Source organism: Nanorana parkeri, unplaced genomic scaffold (genome assembly GCF_000935625.1).
Source record: "Nanorana parkeri isolate BGI_ZX_2015 unplaced genomic scaffold, ASM93562v1 scaffold23, whole genome shotgun sequence".
In the NCBI taxonomy this organism is placed as follows: Eukaryota; Metazoa; Chordata; class Amphibia; order Anura; family Dicroglossidae; genus Nanorana; species Nanorana parkeri.
This window is the reverse complement of record NW_017306291.1, coordinates 2,686,303-2,710,747: the sequence shown is the minus strand read 5'-3', so window position 1 is coordinate 2,710,747 and position 24,445 is coordinate 2,686,303. Positions and strand designations below refer to the sequence as shown.

General features: G+C 41.6%; 1 protein-coding gene across 1 annotated transcript in view; it reads left to right on the top strand.

The window, feature by feature from the left end:
- Positions 1 to 24,445, top strand: part of LOC108793058 (macrophage mannose receptor 1-like) — a 70,312-nt gene that overhangs the window by 12,338 nt on the left and 33,529 nt on the right. The window contains 11 exon segments of the mRNA XM_018563982.1: positions 54 to 194; positions 1,602 to 1,781; positions 3,465 to 3,622; positions 5,300 to 5,413; positions 9,584 to 9,699; positions 9,821 to 9,969; positions 12,804 to 13,003; positions 15,351 to 15,487; positions 16,441 to 16,525; positions 18,395 to 18,539; positions 20,953 to 20,994. Of these exon segments, the coding sequence (XP_018419484.1) occupies positions 54 to 194; positions 1,602 to 1,781; positions 3,465 to 3,622; positions 5,300 to 5,413; positions 9,584 to 9,699; positions 9,821 to 9,969; positions 12,804 to 13,003; positions 15,351 to 15,487; positions 16,441 to 16,525; positions 18,395 to 18,539; positions 20,953 to 20,994 (1,467 nt within the window).

Sequence of the window (24,445 nt, the reverse complement as noted above, 5' to 3'; positions counted from 1 at the left end):
ATAATATCACTTTAAAGCGTTTTTAAATAGAATAAGGTTATCTCCTCCTTTAGGAAACCCATTGGCAGAACATGGGAAGAATTGTGCGGCATTGGAGCAGGGGAAAAATGCCAAGTGGGAAAACAAAGAGTGTTCCCAAAAGTTGGCATACATCTGTAAAAAGGGCAACATTACCTCCTACATCTCTCCATCTGGTAAGAAATAAATTATTAATGTTGTGATCTTTTTAGTCGTTCACTTTAACTGGTAAATAATTGCATTGTCTTTATTTTATTGAGTAAAACCGTTTAAATGAAAAAAGCAGGATTCCGTTACATTGGTGACTAAAAATGTACCCCAAAAACCATGATCAAAGGGAAGTGAAACTTCAGTGAAATCTGGTGAAGCTAAATAGTTTTTTTTAAAGGAGCTAAATAAACTTCATCTTTTTCCACTCTGTAAAATGTGATACAAGGAAGTGCATATTCAGAGTGAAATTTTGTCAATGAATTGAGGAAGTACAACCTATAGGCATCTTTAATAAGTACGTTTACAAACTTCTAGACTGATATGGTTATTAGGAGTGGGTTAGAAGTTATAGAAATCTAATATAGAAGTACAGATTTATTTTTAGTTTTGACTATAGATACCCTTTAAAATTCTAATTTTCATAACGTCAGAGCTATGGCAAATGTGTGTAATAGAGAGCCAGTGAGTGGAAGTGAGCACCATGCACATTCCATTGGAAACAATTGACAACTCATTGATTCTATCCATGATTCGCCAAATCCTACCAGCAAAATGTGGTGAGTATTACAGAAAGCTGATGTGTGCTCATTAAGCTTGTGTGCTGACTAAGAGTCAGACAGCAAAACTACCTTATAACTACAGTGTAGCAAATGAGAGGTGAATCGTTGGACTATTGGCTGCTTTACCAATTTGCCCGTTGTGGTATTGTGTGGCAATCCCACGGTAAAACTGGGGGGTGTAGTCCCCCAGGACTCTCAGCCAGAGGGGCTGAGCGGTTCCAAGGAGTAAATTATTTTGCTGGGAAAGAACTGCCTTTGCAGTTCTCTCCGGGTTTTCTGGATTTGGCATGGGATCCTGGAACTGGGAGATTTCAAAGAGAATTGGGAGGGGTGAAATCTCCATTCCTGGGTGCGTGGTTTAGTAGGGGACAGCACCTGGTGATTGCACACCTGTGCACAGTCCTTATGGAAAGGGTGCTGGCTAATGCTCTGGGCTCCAGCTGGGAAGAGGAACAGAGCTGTTCAGGAGTCAGAGTGGAGCCAGGAGGCTGTGTGTGTGCTGGAGGTACCTAGGAATCAGCCAAGGAGGCTTAGTGAGCCTGTTAACACACAAGGGATGTGTGGAAGAGTCACATGGAGGATATGTGACAATCTTGAGTTGGTTAGACCTTGTTATACTGTCTACTTGCTGAAACATAAGCAGACTGTATGCTGCGTAGCTGAAATAAAGCTCTTTTCTGTTACGGAGGAAAATAAAAGCCTGTCCGTTTTATGTTACAACGACTTCAAGACTGGTCCTTAAGCGTCACCATTTGTGCTAAATTCCCCAAATATCACACTGTATACTTAAAATATTTTAATATTTTGGTACAGACACTGAGCCCATCAATTGCCCACCGACCTGGATCTCCTATGCTGGCTATTGTTATTACTTGCATAAAGAAATGAAAAACTGGCAGGACGCCACGGTGTCTTGTAAGAAAGAAGAAGGGGAACTGGCAAGCTTGCACAATATTGAGGAATCCAGCTTTGCTAATTCAAACTTTGAGTTTGGTAAGTAGCAGTAAACCATCAGTGACTATTCTGCCAAGAAAGATACCAGATTGCGTTACATTAGATTTTTAGCTTCTTAAAACGGACTTTGGATATTTTTGGCATTTTTGAGGGGCATGTGCTTACAGTATTTTCAGCACATAAACCATAATCATGAATGTAATTATTGCAAGCGTTATCACTTACAATGCCCAAATATTTGAATTTAACATGTTAACACTAGTGTATAATACTCGCTTTCTGACCCTATGAGGTGATTTACAAATAATACGTCCAGCCACATGCTAGGTGAATGCCGTTCATACAGCATTCCCGCCACCAGATAGAACTGAGAAGCATATGCATTTTCTATGTTTTTCAGCTCCATGTAGCGGCGAAAATGGTGTGCAAACGGCATAGTATATGACAGTATAGCTGGATGAAAAATGTATAAATCCGTCCCTATGTGTAACCCTGTATATGTAAAGCAAAGGATAACAATGTCATATTTTTATTATAATTTATTTATTTTTATTCACTTTAATTGTATGTAAAAATACATCAAACTTTTGGTGCCAAGCAACTGTGTGCCTTGAGCTCCTGTAGAAGACATGTTTTTGGGTCTACTAAGAAGTCCGATATTTATTGAAGCTTCACAAAAGAACACATTGCATGTAAGATGTCTAGGAAACAAGGAACAAAAGAAAGCGCCTCCATAGTGTAAAAGTGAGATTTAATAGTAAAAACACGCAGCTCGGCTGTACTTACAACAATTCAGTTGAATAAAAACCAGTAGAGTAAGATGAGAAGTCGGAACCTCTAGCAGGGAGAGTCTGGAGTGATTAAATTCACCAGCGTCCTCTATCCCTGTGTTAGCAAAAGGTTTACGTGTTTTTGGGGCACGCGCCCTTCATCAGAACCTATGTTTTGCTAACACAGGGATAGAGGACACTGTTGAATTCCATCACTCCAGACTCTCCCTGCTAGAGGTTCCGACTTCTCATCTTACTCTACTGGTTTTTATTCAACTGAATTGTTGTAAGTACAGCCGAGCTGCGTGTTTTTACTATTAAATCTCACTTTTACACTATGGAGGCGCTTTCTTTTGTTCCTTGTTTCCTAGACTGATGGTCAATCTGACCTGTGGGAGCTGCCTCTCTCGTGTTTGCTTATCTAATTGCTGGGCACCTTGCAATTGAAGGCGCCGGTATTTTTTCGCATGTAAGATGTGATCAACTGTTGAAGTTCAATAAGGATTCAAGGTATGCTGACACCATATCTTATGTATGTTCCATGTGATATTAAACTAAGGCTGTCACTGGACACTAACGAACAAGGTTGAATTCAACATGGTGTGCTACATGAAGATATGTTACGACCTTGAGCCCCTTACAAGCGACCAAAGTTGTTGTTGGTAGAAGCCTCAATACAACAATCTCCCAGTGTGCAGATTATCCCTTACTTCCTGTCCCAGTGACACTTTCTCGTCAGCTGAGAAGCAAGGTGTCACCAGTGCTAGATGTAAGGGTAAAGCTCACTCACTGGGACTCAAACAGCGATATTCATGCCAACCCTTCCCATGCTATCCAACACTTTAAACAAAATATCAGCAATGATTTGGCTTAATAGATGGGGTTGTTTCCATTTGTCAATTTATTATGCCATTTATAAAAATCAATGAACTGTTTGAACACTGTCTCTTAGAAGACACCGAGTACGTTTGGCTCGGACTGAATGACTTGAAGACACAAATGTATTTTGAGTGGAGCGATGGCACCCCGGTGACCTATACAATCTGGGAGAGAGGAGAGCCTTCACACATGGATAACGAACAAGAGGACTGTGTCGCTTTAAATCCGAAGGTATCATACAGCCAAACTGAATTAAAGAGACCCTGTAACCACATCCTACCCTTACAACTAAACACAAAATGGCAGCCTTGTGGAGAATTTTATCGTAAGAGGTAGAAGACGGTGGGGGTTGATTTAAGTAAGGAGCACAGGCTGTTCACTCAAATGTGAATGTTACTGAATAAGATGACCCTGTGTTCACTTACCCAATCACTTGCGAGGGAAATAAAAAATAGGTTTTTTTTTCTGTCACATGATTGGGTATTTAAACTTCACCTTATTCACTAACATTCAATTATTAAGTGAACTAGACATGTGCACAGCATTAAAATTAGTTTCATATGAAGCTAATGAAAAGGGAAAAACCTTTCCATCAGTTTCGTCTGATGAAACAAATAATTATGCTGTTTCGGATTCAGAGGCAATGAACTTCCAAATCCGTATGCACGCAATGAAAAAAAAAACTGTGCAGCGGCTATATTGGCCCCCGGCATGTTCTGTGGTGACCACCTTGGAGGTGGGGCGCATGATGTCTCCTGACATCATGCCTATACAAAACAAAATAATATATTCCTGAATATAGTTTTTCGTATATTCGGACATATATTAATTTGTTAATTCGGAGTCAGACAAATTCCAGAATCAACAGAATTTCATGATTCATCAGGTTTGTCTGAATCCGAATGCACATGTCGAAAGTGACCATAAACTTTACAGTTGGACCAGCCTCTATGCCTTTTAAGTAGCCATACACTGCTTGAATTTTGTCAGATTCCTGCTGAATTGGCCAAAATTTGCGCCATGGGTGGCCCTGTTGGCGTCGTCTGGCTCAACAAAAGCCAACAGTGCCAGATGGAATATTGTCGGCCAAACAGTGACTTTGCCCTATCAGTCGCAGGCACTGTTCAGGTATTCAGGCAGTAATGGGTTTCGCGACTGTCAGAATACAATAGCCGACAGCAGTGACGTGCCGTGCCTTCTGTGCTGGGTGAGGCATCCCCCTGCCCCCCGAAGCTCTGCCCCCATCCCGCCGAAGCCCCACCTCCAGCTCAGTAACCCTGCTGAGTGGGGAAGAGGAAGGGAGGAGACAGGGAGGAGCCTCCCTGCCCCTCACTTGCTCTTCACTGGTGAGTCACTGCTAAGGCATTGAGATCGATGGCCTCAGTGGGGTTTTTTTTTCTTGATTTGACAGCTTGGACCAATGGCGCTTTGCCATTGGTCCAAGCCATCCACACAGCTTACGCCTCTAACACAGAGTAGAGGCTGTGACAGCTCTTTGCTCACCAAGTTAGGTTACACAAGCAGTGGGGAAGCCCGCTGCTGTGTAACCTAACTACCTGTCAAAAGCCGGATGCTGCGCTGCCTGTAATTAACAGGCAGCGCTCCGTCCATGACAGGTTACACATCAGGGAGGCTTTCCCTGCTGTGTAACCTGTAACAAGCCGCTCTGTATGGAGAAAAAGCTGTCAGCTTCAGACTTGAAGCTGACACCTTTTTTCTTCATAATACTAGGTGAGGCTCTGCCTCACCTGACCGTACATCCCTGGCCGACAGTGCAGATTGCTCCATCCATGCTGTTTAGCGTGGATGGGGCAATCTAGTGTCTGGCTAATGTATGGCTAATGTTAGTAAATCTGCCCCATTGCATAGATGGGATTATCACAATCATTTTTTTCACCTTCCTGCCAGGTTGGTCGTTGGTCAGATCAAGCATGCCAGAAGAAGTTTCCTTATATTTGCAAAAGAAAACCATTGCCATTCGACCACGAGCGCCTTCCGATTGTTGAGCCCGGCTGCAGTACGGTAACTAACTTAAATTCATTGTATTCACATTTCTGAAGGATCATACCTGTTTTTAGCATAGTATTGAGTGAACCCATACCAGAGTGTTAAAAAGTTTAAGGACAATGACTAATATTGTCAGTTTCGTATGAAGGAAAAACCAAAAATAAATCTGAATTCCAGGCAAACAGAGGATGTACATTCATGTGATAGTGCAGTCAGCATTTCCGTTAAATGACCACTGCGTCCAATGGTAAGGGCAAAAGGCCACGTCCTACACACACTGCATATTATGCATGCACAGTAGTGTTTGGATTCCCTGAAGCATTCATTGACAGGACAAATCTGCCTCTCCTAGTTTAAAACAAACCTGAGCAGTTACATAAATGGGGGTATTTACAAAGAGTAATATTTGCACTGTTTTCAAGAAAAAAAATACAGTAAATGTATAAAATAAAGAAATATAGAGGCTTCTGTTATTGGTCTATTATAATCAATTTGCAGAGCCACATGCCCTATGAATCTGCAAATAGACACAAAAACGAATATTCTTGCTTATATTTTGTTTTTCAGATCAAATGTTTGTAATGTACTACGTATTTTGGCCACTAGCTGGTGCTCAGAAGCAGAGGAAATAAGTATGTATGTCCTATGTTCCTCAGCTCCATCTAGTGGCCAAAATGCAGTATTACCTCACAATACATTTGTTTTGAGGGAAAAAAAAGGTTCCTCAGTTTCATCTAGTGGCCAATATGCAGTATTACATTAGAAATATTTGACCTGAAAAGAAAATATATCTAAGAAACTTTGTTTTTATGTCTATTTGTACAGAATATACACTCAGAAAGATACGTAGGTTGAATAGCTGTGGTCATAAATAGAAGCCTTGGTGTCATGGCTTTGAAAAAAAAACATGCTGCAGGGCTGCCATCTTAGTACAGGCTTCACTGCCTAGTGAGTAACTGACCTGGCAAAAGCAAGCAGGATGGTAGTTCTTCTTCTACCTGCGGTCCGGTGTGATCAAAATAGTGCTTGCATCGTTTTGATCGGACCGGACCTCAGGCATAATTTGCCTTGCGATCCTGTGAGGCCGATCGCATTGCGGCCGGAGGGCGTTGCCATTAACTTCAATAGCCCGTCACTCCCCCTCCTGCCCCACAAAAAAAGTGAGCCGCCACAATGCAAGGCAGTGCGTTCTGGCCAGAATCGGGCCGGAACGCACTGCATCTGGTGTGAACGGGCCCTAAGGCTTTGCGTGCCTTTTGATTTGATGCACCTGAAATGTATTTAACTGATTTCAACTAAAAGGTCAGTTGGGCTTTATAAAAGAACTCCAGCCAACACTTCATGTAGTTCATTGTTATGACTTTATGCTCATGATCTGTCCCAGTGACCATGTAGGAAATTATAGAAAATCTTCCCAACAGGCACAACAATAAAATTCTAATAGATGTTTTAACCCTTCCAAACTCTATCCACAATGAAAAAGGTTCAACTTTACATTTCTTTATAATTAACAGAAAATATGCCAGTGCCACAGGATTTAAGTTCTCATGCTATCACCCTTCTCATGCCATTCCCGCCACTAGATGGAGCTGAGAAACAAAGGAATTTTCTGTGGTCTTCAAAGCCACCTAGTAGCGGGAATGCCGTGCAATCTGTTTTTGCCCAGAATATAGCTGGATGGAAAATGTGTAAATCGGTCCCTATGTGTAACCCTGTATATGTAAAGCAAAGAATAACAATGTAATATTTGTATTATTTTATTTTACTTTTTAAAATTAACTTTAATTGTATGGAAAAATACATTAAACTTTTGGTGTTGAACATTTATACTTAAAGTGACACTAAACTCGGGAGTAAAATCTTAAAAATGCATTCAAATGCCTTAACTATTAACACAAATGTTTCTTGGGGCAGGGTGGCTACTTTTGTTCCCCATGGTTCCTGTGAGTTGTAAAGTAGTCGCCGCTCCAAGCTCACTCCCGCGATGGACTACAATCTCGATACAAGTTAGTAAATTAAACATGAGATTGTAGTCCATCACGGATTGGAGCAATGACTACTTGTCACAGCCCGCTGGTTGTTAGTAAAAGGTGAGTAGGATCTCAACTGCGGAAGCTCAGGAAACAAGGAAAGGAAGCTATACGGCGCTCAGTCACGAACCCCAGGCGTCACTCTCAATCATAGGCGGAGAGTTTGGGGTTCTTGCATCATGAGCCGTAATAGAAAGCAATAATAATACGTAAGGAAATGGAGGTATTAGCCCCTAAACCCAGCTGGAATCACAAGGTACTTCTTCAGGTGATGTTGGTTAAAGCCTGCTGAACTGATGCGGTGGTTGGGGAACAGTTATAAGTTCCCACAGATCACGGTACTTATAGCTATAGGCAGTCCATATATATATACATGCATATATTCCTCATACACTTTAGGTTTTAGGCAGTCCAGATCTATGAGCATACACTTAGCACTGAAGTAAAGGGTTAGGTAGTCCATGTGGAAGCCCTGAGGCTTTAAGGTACTTGCGCTTTAGGTGTAGGATCAGTAGTGACAGGGGTCACTTGTTTAACCAGTAGGGTAGTCCTCCGTTTGGTCTGGGCGAGCAGTCTGCCTTGAGAACAAGGTTCCAGGGTGTTGGGGCATGAGAAACCCAATAGTGAACACCCTGCAGCGTTTGTTTCCAGTTTAAATAGGCCGCGGCCGTGGCGGTGCACTTCCGCGTTCCAGCGTGGAGCGCACAGTACGTCCCCGGATGGAGGAGGAACCCCTCTGCGGCTTCTCCGTCTGCTGCGTTCCACGCTGGGATGCACACGTGACGCGGCACGGCACGGAGGAACGTTACACTACTTCACAACACACAGGGACCATGGGGAACAAAAGTAGCCACCCTCCAGAAAGAAGGACAGTGTCAGCACCAATTCAGAGATGATTTGAGGATCTACAGCCTAGTGATACACAAATGATAAATTTTTGTAAATAGTTAAGGTACTTAAATGTGTTTTTAAGATTTAACTCCTGAGTTTAGTGTCACTTTAACAATCAGAGATTGCTTGAAAAATTGTATTCTGTCTGGCCAGCACTTTAATTGTCTGATTAGGAAAAGGATTAACAGTGAGATACAGTAGATACATCTACAGTCATATTTAAAACGATTGGCACCCCTGCATTTCTGTCAGATAATGCACCACTTTGCGCAGAAAATTGTTGCAATGACAAATGTTTCGTCATTCTCCTGTTTATTTCTTTGTTTGTATTGGGATGACACAAAAAGATCAGCTTTTTGATGAAACAAAATGACAGCTTTTTGGTGCAGCCCATCATTCTACTGTATTCAGAAAAATAAATTAGGCCTTTAAAGAATAAAATACAGTCCCTACAGTCACACATAGTGGAGGTTCACTGATGTTTTGGGGTTGCTTTGCTGCTTCAGGCACTGGATGTCTTGACTGTGTGCATGGCATTATGAAATCTGAAGACTACCAAAGAATTCTGGGGTGCAATGTAGGGCCCATTGTCAGAAAGTTGGGTCTCCGTCAGAGGTCATGGGTCTTACAGCAGGACAATGACCCAAAGCACATGTCAAAAAGCACCCAGAAATGGTTTCAGGCAAAACGCTGGAGAGTACTGGACTGGCCAGCAATGAGTCCAGATCTGAATCCCATAGAGCACTTGTGGAGAGATCTCAAAGCAGCAGTTGAGAAAAGAAGCCCTTCTATTCTGAGAGCCCCGGAGCAGTTGGTGAAAGAAGAGTGCTCCAAAATTCCTGTAGAGAGGTGTAAGAAACTCATTGATGGATACAGGAAGCCATTGATTTCAGTTATGTTTTCCAAGGGCTATGCTACCAAATATTAATTGAGGGTGCCAATAATTTTGTCCAGTCAATTTTTGGAGTTTTGCGTGGAAAGTGTCAGGTTTGGCTTTTTTTTTTTCCTCCACTTTTTTGTTTCATCCCAATACAAACAAAAGAAATAAACATGAGAATGCCGAAACATTTGTAATTGCAAACATTTTCTGTGCAAAGAGGTGCGTTATCTGACAGAAATGCAGGGGGGGCCAAATATTTTTGGCCATGACTGGTACAGAGTTTGCCTTTTTCTGATATGTTCCAATGACCTCTTTATAATTGTATGGACTCGCAAATACAAAATGTGATCATTCAGATTGGTAATTGTACTCTCATGTTTGCAGGGTTGGAAAAGACATGGATTTAGTTGCTACTTCATAGGTGAAGAAATCTCCACATTTTCAGAAGCCAACTCCTCTTGCAATGCCCACGCAGCTTTTTTGATGACGGTTGAAGACAGGTACACTGTACATTGTAGTAAAATTCTTTGTTGGATGATTTTCTTGCAAAGCAAAATTAATTGGTTTAAGAAGGAATGAAGACAATTGTATCACACAATGTTGACTTTTTGCCATTTGCAGATTTGAACAGGCTTATCTAACAAGTCTAATCGGGCTTAGACCGGAGAAATATTTCTGGACAGGACTCTCAGGCATGGAAGAAAGGGGGACTTTTAAATGGACCACCAACGAGAAGGTTTTGTACACTCACTGGGATGCTGATATGCCTGGTAAGTCGCTTAGGGTTCTTTGAACAGTGTATGAACTATTTGCAGGGCTGTTCTCCCTGGCAATATTTGTGAACATTCACTCCATGTGAATATATGACAAAACTGACATATTTGTAGTTATTTTCTTTACAAGTGCAATGAACTTTTGAATGCTTTTATGTGATATCACATTATGGCCACTAGATGAAGCTAAAGGAGCTACCAAAGAATTCTGGGGTGCAATGTAGGGCCCATTGTCAGAAAGTTGGGTCTCCGTCAGAGGTCATGGGTCTTACAGCAGGACAATGACCCAAAGCACATGTCAAAAAGCACCCAGAAATGGTTTCAGGCAAAACGCTGGAGAGTACTGGACTGGCCAGCAATGAGTCCAGATCTGAATCCCATAGAGCACTTGTGGAGAGATCTCAAAGCAGCAGTTGAGAAAAGAAGCCCTTCTATTCTGAGAGCCCCGGAGCAGTTGGTGAAAGAAGAGTGCTCCAAAATTCCTGTAGAGAGGTGTAAGAAACTCATTGATGGATACAGGAAGCCATTGATTTCAGTTATGTTTTCCAAGGGCTATGCTACCAAATATTAATTGAGGGTGCCAATAATTTTGTCCAGTCAATTTTTGGAGTTTTGCGTGGAAAGTGTCAGGTTTGGCTTTTTTTTTTTCCTCCACTTTTTTGTTTCATCCCAATACAAACAAAAGAAATAAACATGAGAATGCCGAAACATTTGTAATTGCAAACATTTTCTGTGCAAAGAGGTGCGTTATCTGACAGAAATGCAGGGGGTGCCAAATATTTTTGGCCATGACTGGTACATAGTTTGCCTTTTTCTGATATGTTCCAATGACCTCTTTATAATTGTATGGACTCGCAAATACAAAATGTGATCATTCAGATTGGTAATTGTACTCTCATGTTTGCAGGGTTGGAAAAGACATGGATTTAGTTGCTACTTCATAGGTGAAGAAATCTCCACATTTTCAGAAGCCAACTCCTCTTGCAATGCCCACGCAGCTTTTTTGATGACGGTTGAAGACAGGTACACTGTACATTGTAGTAAAATTCTTTGTTGGATGATTTTCTTGCAAAGCAAAATTAATTGGTTTAAGAAGGAATGAAGACAATTGTATCACACAATGTTGACTTTTTGCCATTTGCAGATTTGAACAGGCTTATCTAACAAGTCTAATCGGGCTTAGACCGGAGAAATATTTCTGGACAGGACTCTCAGGCATGGAAGAAAGGGGGACTTTTAAATGGACCACCAACGAGAAGGTTTTGTACACTCACTGGGATGCTGATATGCCTGGTAAGTCGCTTAGGGTTCTTTGAACAGTGTATGAACTATTTGCAGGGCTGTTCTCCCTGGCAATATTTGTGAACATTCACTCCATGTGAATATATGACAAAACTGACATATTTGTAGTTATTTTCTTTACAAGTGCAATGAACTTTTGAATGCTTTTATGTGATATCACATTATGGCCACTAGATGAAGCTAAAGGAGCATAGGAAATAAGAATGTATTGTTGCCAGCACCATCTAGTGGGCATAATGCGGTTTTACATGGGAAAAGAAACATTTAAAAATACATTACCTTGTAAGGAGAGAATGTTCATTTTGGCATATATCTGTACTGATTGAACATCATATATATCCGCAGCGCAAGGGGCCCTGTGGATAGTTCATAAATAGACCCCTTTGTTTTGATGCTCTCTGTTTGAGTGGGGGCTGGGTGTGCAAGGAGAAATGCATCAAAAGTAAAAAGTTTAGATTTAATTTTATTTAGACCCTTGTATCATAAAAATCCAATGCGTTTCAGGGTTCAAATGGTCCCCCTTCATCAGGCATTAGTGCTTTTGAACAAAGTGTGTACTACACTGATACAATCGGAGGGATTCTAAAGGGGTAATTAGTATGATAGCCCCAGTTGCCAGTTAAGCCCTCGTTTGAGAGCTTTTTGCTTTCTGTGCCAGTAATAACCATGTAACATGGCTGGTCAAAATAGGGGTGGGGCCTATACCCCCTGTTCTTAAAGGAAAGCAAAAGTGACCACCCATGGAAGTTGCTGTTGCTGACCTCTCCTGCAAATTTAAGTTGCCTGGCTGCCAACTTCCAAACTTTCTGAGGTAAAGACCTGGGACAAGAATGCAAATAAAGAGTTCTGACTTTGACTTTCTAAATGTCGTGCTTGTTCCAGGTTAGTGACTCCAAAAGTATTGATGCCGTAGACAGCCAGGCATTTTCAGGAGTGGTTGAGAGAGATCAAGCGTCACACCAATCATAAGAATTCCAAAAAAGGCTCTGTGGTTTTTGGCAGAGTGTACTAAATACAGGCTGCTTGAACTAGATGCTGAGTTTGGATTTACCTCTCATGGAAAGTTTGTATGAAAATTGTATTACTTTTTAATCCAATTTCCCACCTACCAATTCCCGTCAGTGTACAAAGCACTGATGAGCCACTGGAGCCCCTGACAGCCTTTGGCTTTTATCTGTGTCCGGTACACTCTGTTGAAAATACAATCATTTTTTTGGATTCTTTATATTTGGTGGCTCTTCATCTCTCTCCAACCACTTACAACCCAATTGAACCATCTTCTAGAAGCTTTTTCAAACGTATGAGCAGCCTATCCAGGGTCATTGCACTCCACTCTATGCATTCCACATTACAATGTGAGAAATAATACACATTGGGTCCAGCGCCTTTACTCTACACACCTCCAGCACTTTTAGGCAGCCTGTGCCTTTCTCTAAGTACAATGTCCCTTGTTCACATCTGTGAAATGCATATGTACTGTGTGTCCACGTGTGACTGTATTGATTTAAACCTTTGATGCATTTTTGCAGGGAGAAAACAAGGTTGTGTTGTGATGAGGACCGGAAACAAAGCCGGATTGTGGGATGTCATCAACTGTGACGAGACAGCTAAGTTTGTCTGCAAGAAATGGGCGGAAGGAGTGACACCACCACCAATCCCAGCAACGACGCCAGAACCAAAGTGCCCAACGGGATGGAAGACAAGTCCCCACATAAGCTCTTGCTTTCAAGTAAGTAGGGGGATTTCTATTAAAAAATGTGCATTTCAGAGACTGTCAATGGCTCATAATTAGGAATGGGCTGTATGTTCGAGTCGAACAACGCTAGTTCGAGCGTTCGTCGAACGCACAAACTTTGTGGGATGTTCATGGTCTGTTCGACCACGCAACATCCCAAAAGACAGTGCGCCTTCTGAAGCTCTAATTGGGTAAAGGCTTGCACCTGACCACCGGTCAGGTGCAAGACTTTGCCCAATCAGGGCTCAGTACTCTGTTAGAGCCATGATTGGGCAAAGTCATGATGAGTTTGCCCAATCATGGATCATAGCTAAGTTCTAGCAGCACAATATATAAAGCTGCTTACACCGCAGCCCTACGTAGTGTGTTGCAGGAGTGAAAAGAGAGAGAATCTATAGCAGAGTTCTGTATCAGAGTTGTATAGCAGAGTTGTATAGCAGAGTTGTATACAGAGTTGTATACAGCGTTCTATATCAGAGTTGTATACAACGTTCTATATCAGAGTTCTATATCAGAGTTGTATACAGATGTTCCTCGCTTACCGACTTACCTGTTTTGCGACCACTCGCACTTACGACGGACCACCGATCGGCCTCCGACCCTGCACGTCAGCGTCAGTGCGCCGTGTCGCCGGCTGAAGTGACGTCCTCCGATCTTCACTGCGGGTCCCGGTAAGTATTTCCATTGCCCGATGTGCAGTACACTGTTCGGTCACGATATTTGAAGGAATTTTTCATCTTACCCTTTAAGTGATGTAAAAATCACTGCTCCTTTTAAACTTTTTTTGTTTGTTTGTTTTTTTCATTGATTCCTGTCCCCTAGTGCAGTACCAGGACCCAAATGCATTTTTTAGGGCCAATAACTTGCATATAAGCCCTCTTAATGGGAACAATCGTTTCTTAAGTTCTACCCCTGTTGACTTGCATTGAGTTCGAGTTTGAATTTGAAGTTTTCGAATGTTCTAATACGAACCGAACTCGGGCCTGTTCAGCCCATCACTACTCATAATCACCACCAACACCACCTCGCTTCTGTCTGCTCTGCTCATACAGGGCCATATGGTATTTAAGTTTGAGGAGGACAGCCTAAAAAAGCAAACAGCTCTGCTGTACTCTCTGTTTAGAAAACCCATAGTGCTCATTGACAATAGTACACCCTCAATTTAATGTTTCAAGGCTGAAGTTTAATCTTCTTATATTTTGTGTTCCCTGGTTCCTCCCTCACTATTAACAAATTGAACTGATTGTTTAAGGGTGCTCTGATAGCAAATCTATAGAAGATTGTACAGAGATTATTTATTGTATCGCGGCCAGTTAAAGGCTGATTAAGGGACAAAAACTGGGAGCCATTCAGACTTTGCAGCATGCACACAGCATGTCAGGAAACATGATAAATTGAGAAAAAAGAGCAGTGTGAACAGCGCGGTGACCTCATCACACTGCTGCTGCTCTTTTATGGTGCAATCAGTATGTTGGTGGTGTAGTCTTGACTAAGCTGCTGTAGTGGCAGTCCAGAACCTGGATGGGCAGATTGGCAGGGGTGTCTGGGCCATAAGACTGGCTGCGCCGAATTACAAATAGTTCCTGTATATGTCCAAAAGATGAGCCGCACAGAAGCCAGGGTAAATGTAATCCAAAATGTATTGAAATAAATCCAAGCAGATTCCAAAAAACAAGTCCAAAATATTGATAAACAGCATGTACATCACCATGAACATCTCCCACGCCAAAGCCTCTCATGCGTTTCATCACCTGGGCTTAATCATCTATCAACAATCAATTATTAAGTTCAGGTGGTGAAACGTGTGAGAGGTGTTGGCGTGGTGTGGGAGATGTTCATGGTTATGTACATGCTGGCTGCATTTGTTTTCTTTTGTCAGACTTCGTTACTTTATTTTAACCTGGTGATCTTGCCAGTAACACACTTCCACAAAAGGGTGACAAGGCTCACTCACTGCACTGCATCTATGGAGGATCAGTGTTGCATCCCTAGCATAGGAAGTAGGGCTATAGAACGCTCCTACTCTCCATCAATATAAAATAGAGGGAATTGTTCTGTAGCCCCAAGATGGGTCCTGAGAACATTCACAAGACAGGTTTCTAGCAGCAGTTAAAAAGATATACTAAAACACTTTCAATGGTGTATATAGCAGACCAAAAGTTATCAAATAAGAGAAGTTCATTTTTAGGGTTTACATGATACTGTATAATGTTTTGTTATTTTTATTTTTATATATAATGATCACATCCACATAAAACACAATGCTGAATTTGGTTATTTTCAAAATATTTTGACCTCTTTATTATTGCTTTAAATATTTGCTTATATTTCTCATCACCAGTACTACTCGAAACCTGATGGGGAAAAGAGGACGTGGACTGAAGCCCGGGATTTCTGCCGAGCAATAGGAGGAGAGTTAGCCAGTATAAACAACAAAGATGAACAGGATGTTGCACTTTCAGGGATTTTGTGAGTAGTGTTTTCCGTGCCCCTGTGAATGAAAGTGGTGCCTCTGGCATAGCAAATTATATATTTTGTTCAGATCATGTAATAACTTTCCAGGGACAACATTTTAATGAACCTGACCTGACCTAGGGACCTAATTATAATGCATCACATTTCAGTTTTACCTTACACTCATTAAACATTCACTGACCAATCATTTTCCTGATCTATAAGGCACAGTCTGTGGTGCTGTAGAAGAAATCTGTAATTCCTACTCCTGGTCCTCATAAAAACTATGAGACAGACAGATGGGGACTACTAGTTATGATAATCCGTGCAATGCAATATTAAATTTGGACAGGAGATGCTGTAAATAATTTTTACAGTTTTTGTTGTTCATGTTGTCCTAATACATAATGTAATTTGATGAAGAGGGTTTATCCCTAGAAACGCGTCAGCAAGACCGAGATTCTGGTCCACATTTTGGTCGCCTACTGTTGAAATAGGCTGGTTTTATTCGGTTACATTTACAGGGTTACTCACTCACGAGTGAGTAACTGAGCCGAAGTGAAGTGAGCCAAACAACGTTCAGCTATTCACTCCTGACTGCCTGGCTTCAGCTATCGGCTCTGTACGGCTGCCTTCGGTCACATAGGGGCCGAACGGCAGTGAGTGAATAGCAGAATAGCAGCATTCGGCTTGGCTATTCTGCTTGGTATCTCTGTGAAATTAAAAAATAAAGAGCAAACAAGCAGAGTTCTCCATATAACACCCCCGACACAGCATTCTGGAGCCTACTCCGCATAGCCTGGGAGATAATGTAACAGAGATAACTCTCAAGCTTGCAAAACACAAAACTTGAAGCAAAGCTGTTAGTGTCCCTATATCAAAGGGCTTTGGAAATTCACTGTTCATAGCATTCTGGTATTTATTTCTCTTCCCTACTCTATTCAAAAATAGTTGCACTTTTTTATTAATTCTCCCAGACGTTCCGGTAACTTGCAAGACGCCTGGATTGGTCTGGTGAGCAGTGATCCCAGCGAAGGCTTTCAATGGTCAGATGGTTCGTCTGTAAGTCAATTTTGTGTATGTTTGTTATGTGCAGAAGAAAAAACGCCAAAATAAAATCTGCTGTAGTCACTGTTTAGTCACAGTTTAGCATCTAAAAACATCGTAGTCTGCAAGCTCTTCAAGAAGTCACATTAGTTACTGTCTGTTGTCCATGTGCCCTAATATTTCTGCACATTTACAGTACATGCAGATCTGATGGGTTTGTTTGCAAACAAACCTTCAGGCTCCAGCTTTCCCTATGCCTTGCATGGTGGAATTCAAGTAGGCTGCAGCTGTCAGAATCCATTACAATGTGTAAAAAAAAAAAAAGAATTAATGAAAAAGTTCAAAACATTTGTTGAAAACTAGTGCGTGTAAAATGACTACAATGCATGTCTTACTAGACATGTAGCCCCGCAAAAAAATTGTTTTGGATCCATTCAGATTTTTATTTCTTTAGTTTTTGGGATTTTGGATCCAAAATTTGATTTGGTTCATTATTCGGATTTCGAAAGCATGCAAATATTCATTTTAGAACGAAAGCCACATGACTGTCCCTGTAATGCAAACCCCAACAGCCAAAAACCCCCCATCTGATTGGCCAGATGTCCGAATTGGTTTAGATTTGAATGAAATTCGGACGGATCCAAATTTTTTTAAACGAGCATTCAGATCCGTTCCATTCGGACATTAGAATTTGGAAATTCAGATGCATATGAATGTCTGAATTTAACAAAATTTATATGAATATCAATTGTGAATGAAATGACATTTACATGCCTAGAACATACAAAAAAGGTACTGTAGGCAAATTGGTCAACAACTTTTGGTAAGCTGATGGAGGACAAGGCTATAAATGATCTAAAATCTCACAATATACGGGATTCCTCAAAATAATTTATGTGGAAGTAATTATATTTTATATACAAAAGGTGACAATGTCTGTCAAAGTTGTACCCAATTCAACGCGTTCCGCATTTTCTTACATATCTAATAAAACATAATTTTTCCTATATATATTTCCTATATATTTGCGTAATGTTGCTTGTTTTTTTTCAATTTGCACACCACCCACACCATGATTCCTGTAGTGGTTTCCATGAGGGGTAAATCTTATTTTCTCACTTACTTCTTAGTTTATAACTAACTTTCTAATCTATCTTCTAAATTATTTTCTTATATTCTATACTCTTATATATATCATCTACCACATGGACCCCACCACTAAATTCTTCATGGCCTAAAGTGTACCCAACATGTTTCGCCACATAGTGGCTTCATCTGGGTTTTTTTTGTGATAAAGTTGCTCAGTGCAAATGTTTAAAAAAAGACTTATTGAAAAGGTTTCCACTGCGGACATTACCTGAGCACTTTATCACAGAAAAATAACAAAATTATAAAACCAACAATCAATATGCAAATATATAGGAAAAAATGTTTTATCAGAAAATTTGAAACTTGCTGAAGTGGGTAAAATTTTGACAGACATTGTTGCCTTTTGTATATCAAAATGAGCTCAAGTATAGGAATTAGGACTCACCTAAGGAGGCTATAATAAGAAAGGCAGAGTAGATGATCAGGAGTTGTATATTCACCAAGCAATGTATGATGACTTTGACGGTAACATGATTTTTGGTGTCAGTAACTGCTGATCTCCTTGGGTTTTCTAGCAGTTAGCTGACCAAAACAGGACCGGTAAAGACTGGAAAAATGTAGCGTGGTCTTTTGAATCTTGATTTCTGCTGAGGCACACAGATGGTAGACCAGTCATCGGATCTGAATCCAGTAGAAGAGCTTTTGGTTATTGTTTGTGGAATTTAAAATAAATCATTGGCACCTGAAAATGAGCGGTGCCGCTTATGGTTGCTGATTTTATTATGTTCCCTTTAGCTAATATATGAAAATTGGCAATCTGGAGAACCCAACAACTACCAGGGTACTGAACTGTGTGGAGTGATAATCATTTCTTACCAATTTTCCTGGAATGACATACCTTGCGAACATCCAAAAAACTGGATCTGTGAGCTAAAAAAAGGTAAAAATCAGTCTGTATGTAGAAACCAGTTTTTGGCTAGGTTAACATATCGGCGATTCCCGGACTGCACGATCGTGCACCATTGCACACAGCAATTGCTGTGCGGCCCCCCTATTGATTTAAATGGGGTTTTATCCGGCGGCAATCACTGAAAAGAGGTGCATGCATTTATGTTTTTTTCAAATGCAATCGTGTGCAATTGCATGGGTGGTTTTGCGGCGGTTAACTGCGCGTTTTGTCAATCAGAATAGGGGACCAGAAGTTCTCCATCAGGTTCCCTTCTAGTGATTGACAGCAGAAGAGGGCGGGTGCAGTAGCTAGTTTGCTATTGGCTATTGCAAAGTAAAATAGACAATGGGAATCTAGCTATGCATTCCTATGATGGTTTTTGTTTTTTATTCTGACGGCAGCAGAACCGCCGGGCAATAGAAAACAGTTGGGCGGAGCTAGCTGTCATTGCTAGTTCCGCTGAATCGTTTTCCATTTTGTTTTCTACTTTTTAAACTATTTTTCTATTCTGCTCGGTACCACAGAGGTACCGAGCAGAAAAGCCGAGCAGAATGCCGCTGCTGTTCGGCATCTATGAGAATAGGCCGAACAGCAGCGAGTTGCCTGCCAGAGGTTCAGCTTAGCCGATCCAGATGAACTCCTTCTGCATTTCGGGTCGGCCGAGCATGTTCGGCCGACCCGAAGCCACACGAAGCAAGACGATGTACGGCTGATTTCAGCCGATATACAGCTGAAATCAGCTGTACAAGCCTGAAGTGAATAGCTCATTTCACTTCGGGTCGGTTATCCAATCGGCTGCCTACGGCAGCTTAGTGAGTAGACACCTTACTTTCCTATCCAGTCAGCCATTTACAGTATTCCAAAGAACATAGGTGATGGCAGTGGTGAATCAGGGACTACCAGTTGGAGTCTGTTGCAGACAACTGAGTGGCACCCATAGCACCCAATAGCACCCTGATACTTTGTGCTTCTCAGTTCAGCATCACGTATTATTCCTGGCTAAGGACGAGCCACATGATTTCCCTGCACAGTTATTAATTTTGCTGTCAGCTGAATTTCACAAAAGCAGAAACTCCCAACTTCACTCAGGCAAAATTTGCTTGGAAACAAAAATACTATTTCTTCATTAAGAGGGTATTTTTTGGGGTGTGTATATTTAGAGCAGTTTAATTTATTTCATCTAGTGTTTGCATTTGGGGTTTTCCCCTTTTTTTTTAGCATTTTTGTGGTTGTACTGTTGCTTTACATTTTTTATTTTACTTTCACTGTCTATTTTTTCTTTATCTGAATAAATGTAAAATAATGAGGCTAATGGGGCACACAAGATTGGTTTCAGGAAAATTGGAAGGAGTTTCTGTGATCCTCAAGAGCCAATAAAAGTCAATTGTACCCTTAAAAACTACTAAAAGCCACCTTTAATTTTCATCTTCCCCATTGACTCCAATGCATTTTACCAAAATGTAGAAATTCCCAAGAAATCTCCCAATTATCATTGAAATATTAGGTAAATAAAATAAAATCTGGTAAATAAAATCTCTTCATGTTGCTATTTTTATTTATGGATACAAATACTTTGAAAAGGTTTATTAGAAAAGTCAAAGTGCAGTATGCCAAACATGCAATCAAAATCACTGTCAGCCCACTTTCTACATGTTAACTATGCATTCTGATTAATATACAGTATGTTGTTCCTATTTTCACTGTTTTATTACCACAGAAAAAAAAACAAGAATGGCCCGAAATTTGTTTGGACACACAAGTTTGTTTGGGCACTGAAAATGTAAAGCATGTCTAAAAATAAGAAAAATTAAAGATTCATTAGCCATAATTACATTGAAGGTAAACTGCATGCCAAAAACAGTCAGTAGATCCAAAGATATTGTTTGCCAAAGTTACATGCAAAAGACCTATTGGCCATTTGGGTCATCCTTCACACTAAAGAACCAATGGGAAGGTCTGTGAGGTTGGAATGGGGCTAGGCTATGCTTGATTTTACAGGAAATGTTATAGTGACACTACACTGAGGAGTTAAACCTTACAAATACATTTAAGTAGCTTAACTATTAAAAATGTATCTTATTTGTGTATCACTCGGTTGTAGATCCTCAAATCATCTCTGAATTGGTGCTGACACTGCCCTTCCTTTCATATTTTTATATATATTAGCACAGGGTCTTGTTATGTAACATAGGGCAGTTTGCACTTTGGTGAGTGTAGGAGCCCTATTCTCAAATGGACTTCTTTTTTATTTGGTCAGTTAGCCTTTTCTTGTCTCCTTCTAGAGCAAAGTGACAGATTTTAATTAACATTTTACAATGTATTTTGGAATGTGGGCAGGGGTGGGATCACTTTTTTTCTGGAATAAGTTGATTTTAACACTCTTGCTTCCACTCATCAACGTCAGGTGCAACATTGATACCAGAACCCACAAGCCCACCATATCCTGGTAAGAACTTTTCAGAGGTTTAATTTAAAGACGACATCCAATCACTGCTATTTGTATGTACAGTAAGCTTGTAAATGTAGAAAATGACTAAGCTGTCCGTGAGAGAACTATCTTTTATGGTGTCCACATGCCTCTAGGGCAGGGGTGCCCATAAGGTCGATCGCAATCTACCAGTCGATCGCAAAGCTATCGCTGGCAGATCGCGGGTCGACTCCCTGTCCCACGCTCCGTGTACCCGAATGTGTCGGACGCTAAAGCATCCAACACATTCGGCTCTCCCCTCCTGCCTGAAGCGGCCAATAATCTTTCCTAAAACATGCTACGTGGCCGCCGCTACCCGCACAGACACCGAGACACTTGGCCTGCACACTCGGCCCGCCCCTCCGTCTTCATCAGCGTCCAATAATAATTGCCTCCCACACGTAGTGACATTGGCTGCTCCTCCCTCTCTTCAGTGTGCAGCCTTGGGCACATCTGACCTGCTCCTCCCAGTCTGCAGCATCAAGCACGTTGGGACCACACCTGAAGAGCCAGAAGCAGGTAGGTTCTATTGGCAACCAACAGGTTGAGTGGGATTTGAGTGTATAGTTAAGGGGCTGCGTAGTTGAGACTTAGAAGGCCTCGTTCACACCAGCCTCAGTGATTTCTGGCGCTATTGTGGCCAGAATGCGCTGGATCGCATTGCGGCCAGTTAAATTTGTTGTGGGGTGGGGTGTGGCGGTGTGTTGAAGTAAATGGCACCGCATCCACGCCCTCCGGCCGCAATGCGATCAGCCACACAGAAACGCATAGCAAATCAATGCCTGCGGTCAGAAAAAAATAGTGCTTGCAGCATTTTTTCTGACTGGACCAGATCGCAGGCATTGATTTGCCTTACGTTTCCGTGTGGCCGATCGCATTGCGGCCGGAGGGCATGGCTGCGGTGCCATTCACTTCAACACACCGCCACACCCCCTCCCACCCCACAACAAACTGAGCTGGCCGCAATGCGATCGAGTGCGTTCCGGCCACAATAGCCCCAGAACGAGGCCTTAGGGCTGGTTCACACCACAAACAGTGCGTTTCAGAGTAGTCAGGCTCTGGAACGCACTGTATTGCACTCCGGTCGGTTGCCTGCGCTCAGGGGCGATCACCCAAACACGTGGCACATTAGTGCCTGTGTTTTCCGGTCCAGTGCAATCTGCAAAAATGCTGTACTAATTTTGCAGATTGCACTGAACCGGAACGCAGGCACTAATGTGCCACGTGTTCAGGTGAGGGCGATTGCAATACCGGTGGGGGGCATGGCTATGGTGACATTAATTTCAATGCACTGCAACACCCCCTCCTGCACCTGAACTCAGATAATGCCTGAATCACAGAATGCAATGTTTTAGGGCGGTGTTTAGGGTTTGTTCACACGAGTTACAGTACAGTGCGTTCCAGCGCCGTTAGCTGATGGAACGCACTGTTTCTCATGGTAACCCCCCCTGCATTCTAGGCTGGGAGGGGCCGTGGCGGTGAATTCAAGTCACCAGAACGCGGAAACCACAATGCCTGCATTCCAGTCCAGTGCGATCGGAAAAAATAGCGCGTGCAGCATTTTTTCCGATCACACTGGACCAGAACACAGGAATTGTGGTTTTGTGCTGCGTTTTGGTGCTGCCGAACACACTGCATGCGTGGGGATATGGCTGGCGTGCCATTGACTTCAGAACGCAGGAGGGAGGTAGATCGTTGGTAGATCTCATTGGGCTGCTCATTTGAGAAGTAGATCTCGATACAAAAAAATTGTGGGCACCCCTGCTCTAGGGTATGATCACAAGTGCAATGAATACATGGGAGCATTTTGTGCCTGTGTTTTTGGGATGGTGTTCTTCCTGCAGTTGTGATGCTTCTTCACTGGTAAAATATAATAAAACCATAGCAGAATATAATATAATTACAATAATAGCTCAGTGTATACCATATTTTTCTTTTAAAGTACATGTATAGCCAAAAAATGTTTTGGTTGCGTAGGGATGGATTGAAGAGCTTGCCAAGTTGTTAGTGTTCTTTGTCCCAGCTACAGTAGGTAGATACACTCCCTCTATCTGTGCTGTTGACTATTATTACCAAGACAAAAAGTGAAAGGAAAGCCAACATTTTACAACTGTCACCAGAACAAAAGTTAAGGGGAATTTTTTGGAAAGAAACACTTCTTCCAGTAACAACTGTTTGCGGGAGGAATTCCCCTCCCTTTGAAGAGATTTCCTCTTACTTAGAGAGAGAGAAACGTACACAGAGATTCCATCTATGAACAAGATTTGCCTATCCCATTTAAAATCAAACAAGATTTGCCCATTAGCAATCACATTACACATACAGTCATACATGTGAAAAAGTAAGTACGCCCCATGGAAATTGTTGACTTTATAGGCATATTTGAACAGAGAAACATTGGATCTTGATTTAAACAGTTCCTTCAGATAAATGTGATATACTTGAAGAAAGGACACATAAAAGATACATGGTGTATTCATTCTCATAAGCTACATTAATGAAAATGCAGTTTTGTCACATGGAAAAAGTAAATACACACCTACATTTACCACCACTTTATTTTCATGAAATTAGAATCCAGATTAGGTGGCAATGATTGCAACCCCTTTAGGGAGTATGAACGTAGAACTGGTCTTATTTAAACTTCAGACATCTAGGGTCAGGTGTTCTTTTTGCTATTGACATGTGTGGTGTCATCATGCCAAGATGAACAGAGCTCCCTAAACTCCTCTGAAAGAAGGTTGTGGACGTCTATGAGTCTGGCAAGTGATTTAAAAAGATTGATCTGTAAGGACTCAATTTCAAATGCCCAGAAAATTCAATGCATGGGCTAACCATAAAATGCTAAAGTAAGCCTCCAAAAACCCCAAAATGAATTTGTGAGGTGTTCAGGTAACTCCTGCAATGGTTGGGATCAAAGTGCATGCTTCTGCAATCAAAAAGAGATTGCATCAATTTAACTTGCGTGGCAAGTGAGCCAGAAAAAAGCCTTTGCTGCCCAAAAAGAACATAGTCAATCAAGGATATAGTTAATTGGCCTGTTTGAATTGTTTGAAAACAATCAACAATCTCCATGGGGTGTACTTAAAGTGTATTTCAACTTAGCAATCAAATTTGAGAAAACCCCTACAGTACATATGTTTGTTATGTGTTCCTATTCACACAGCATACTGAAAAATAACTTCTTACCTTTTAGATGTTTTGTTAACCACTTGCCGTCCGCCCGTTGTAAAAAAACGGATGGACGGCACTTCAGCATTGGCGGGTTGCCGTCTCCAGACGGCATTTTTTTTCTGCTCGCGCGCTCCCCCTAGCGGGCACGCACGGGCAGAAAAGACCTGACCAATACAAACACCCGTTACCGGGTGTTTCACATATAGACTATCGGCGGCTCCATAGCCCGCCGATCGTCTATATGTGCTCGTTTTTT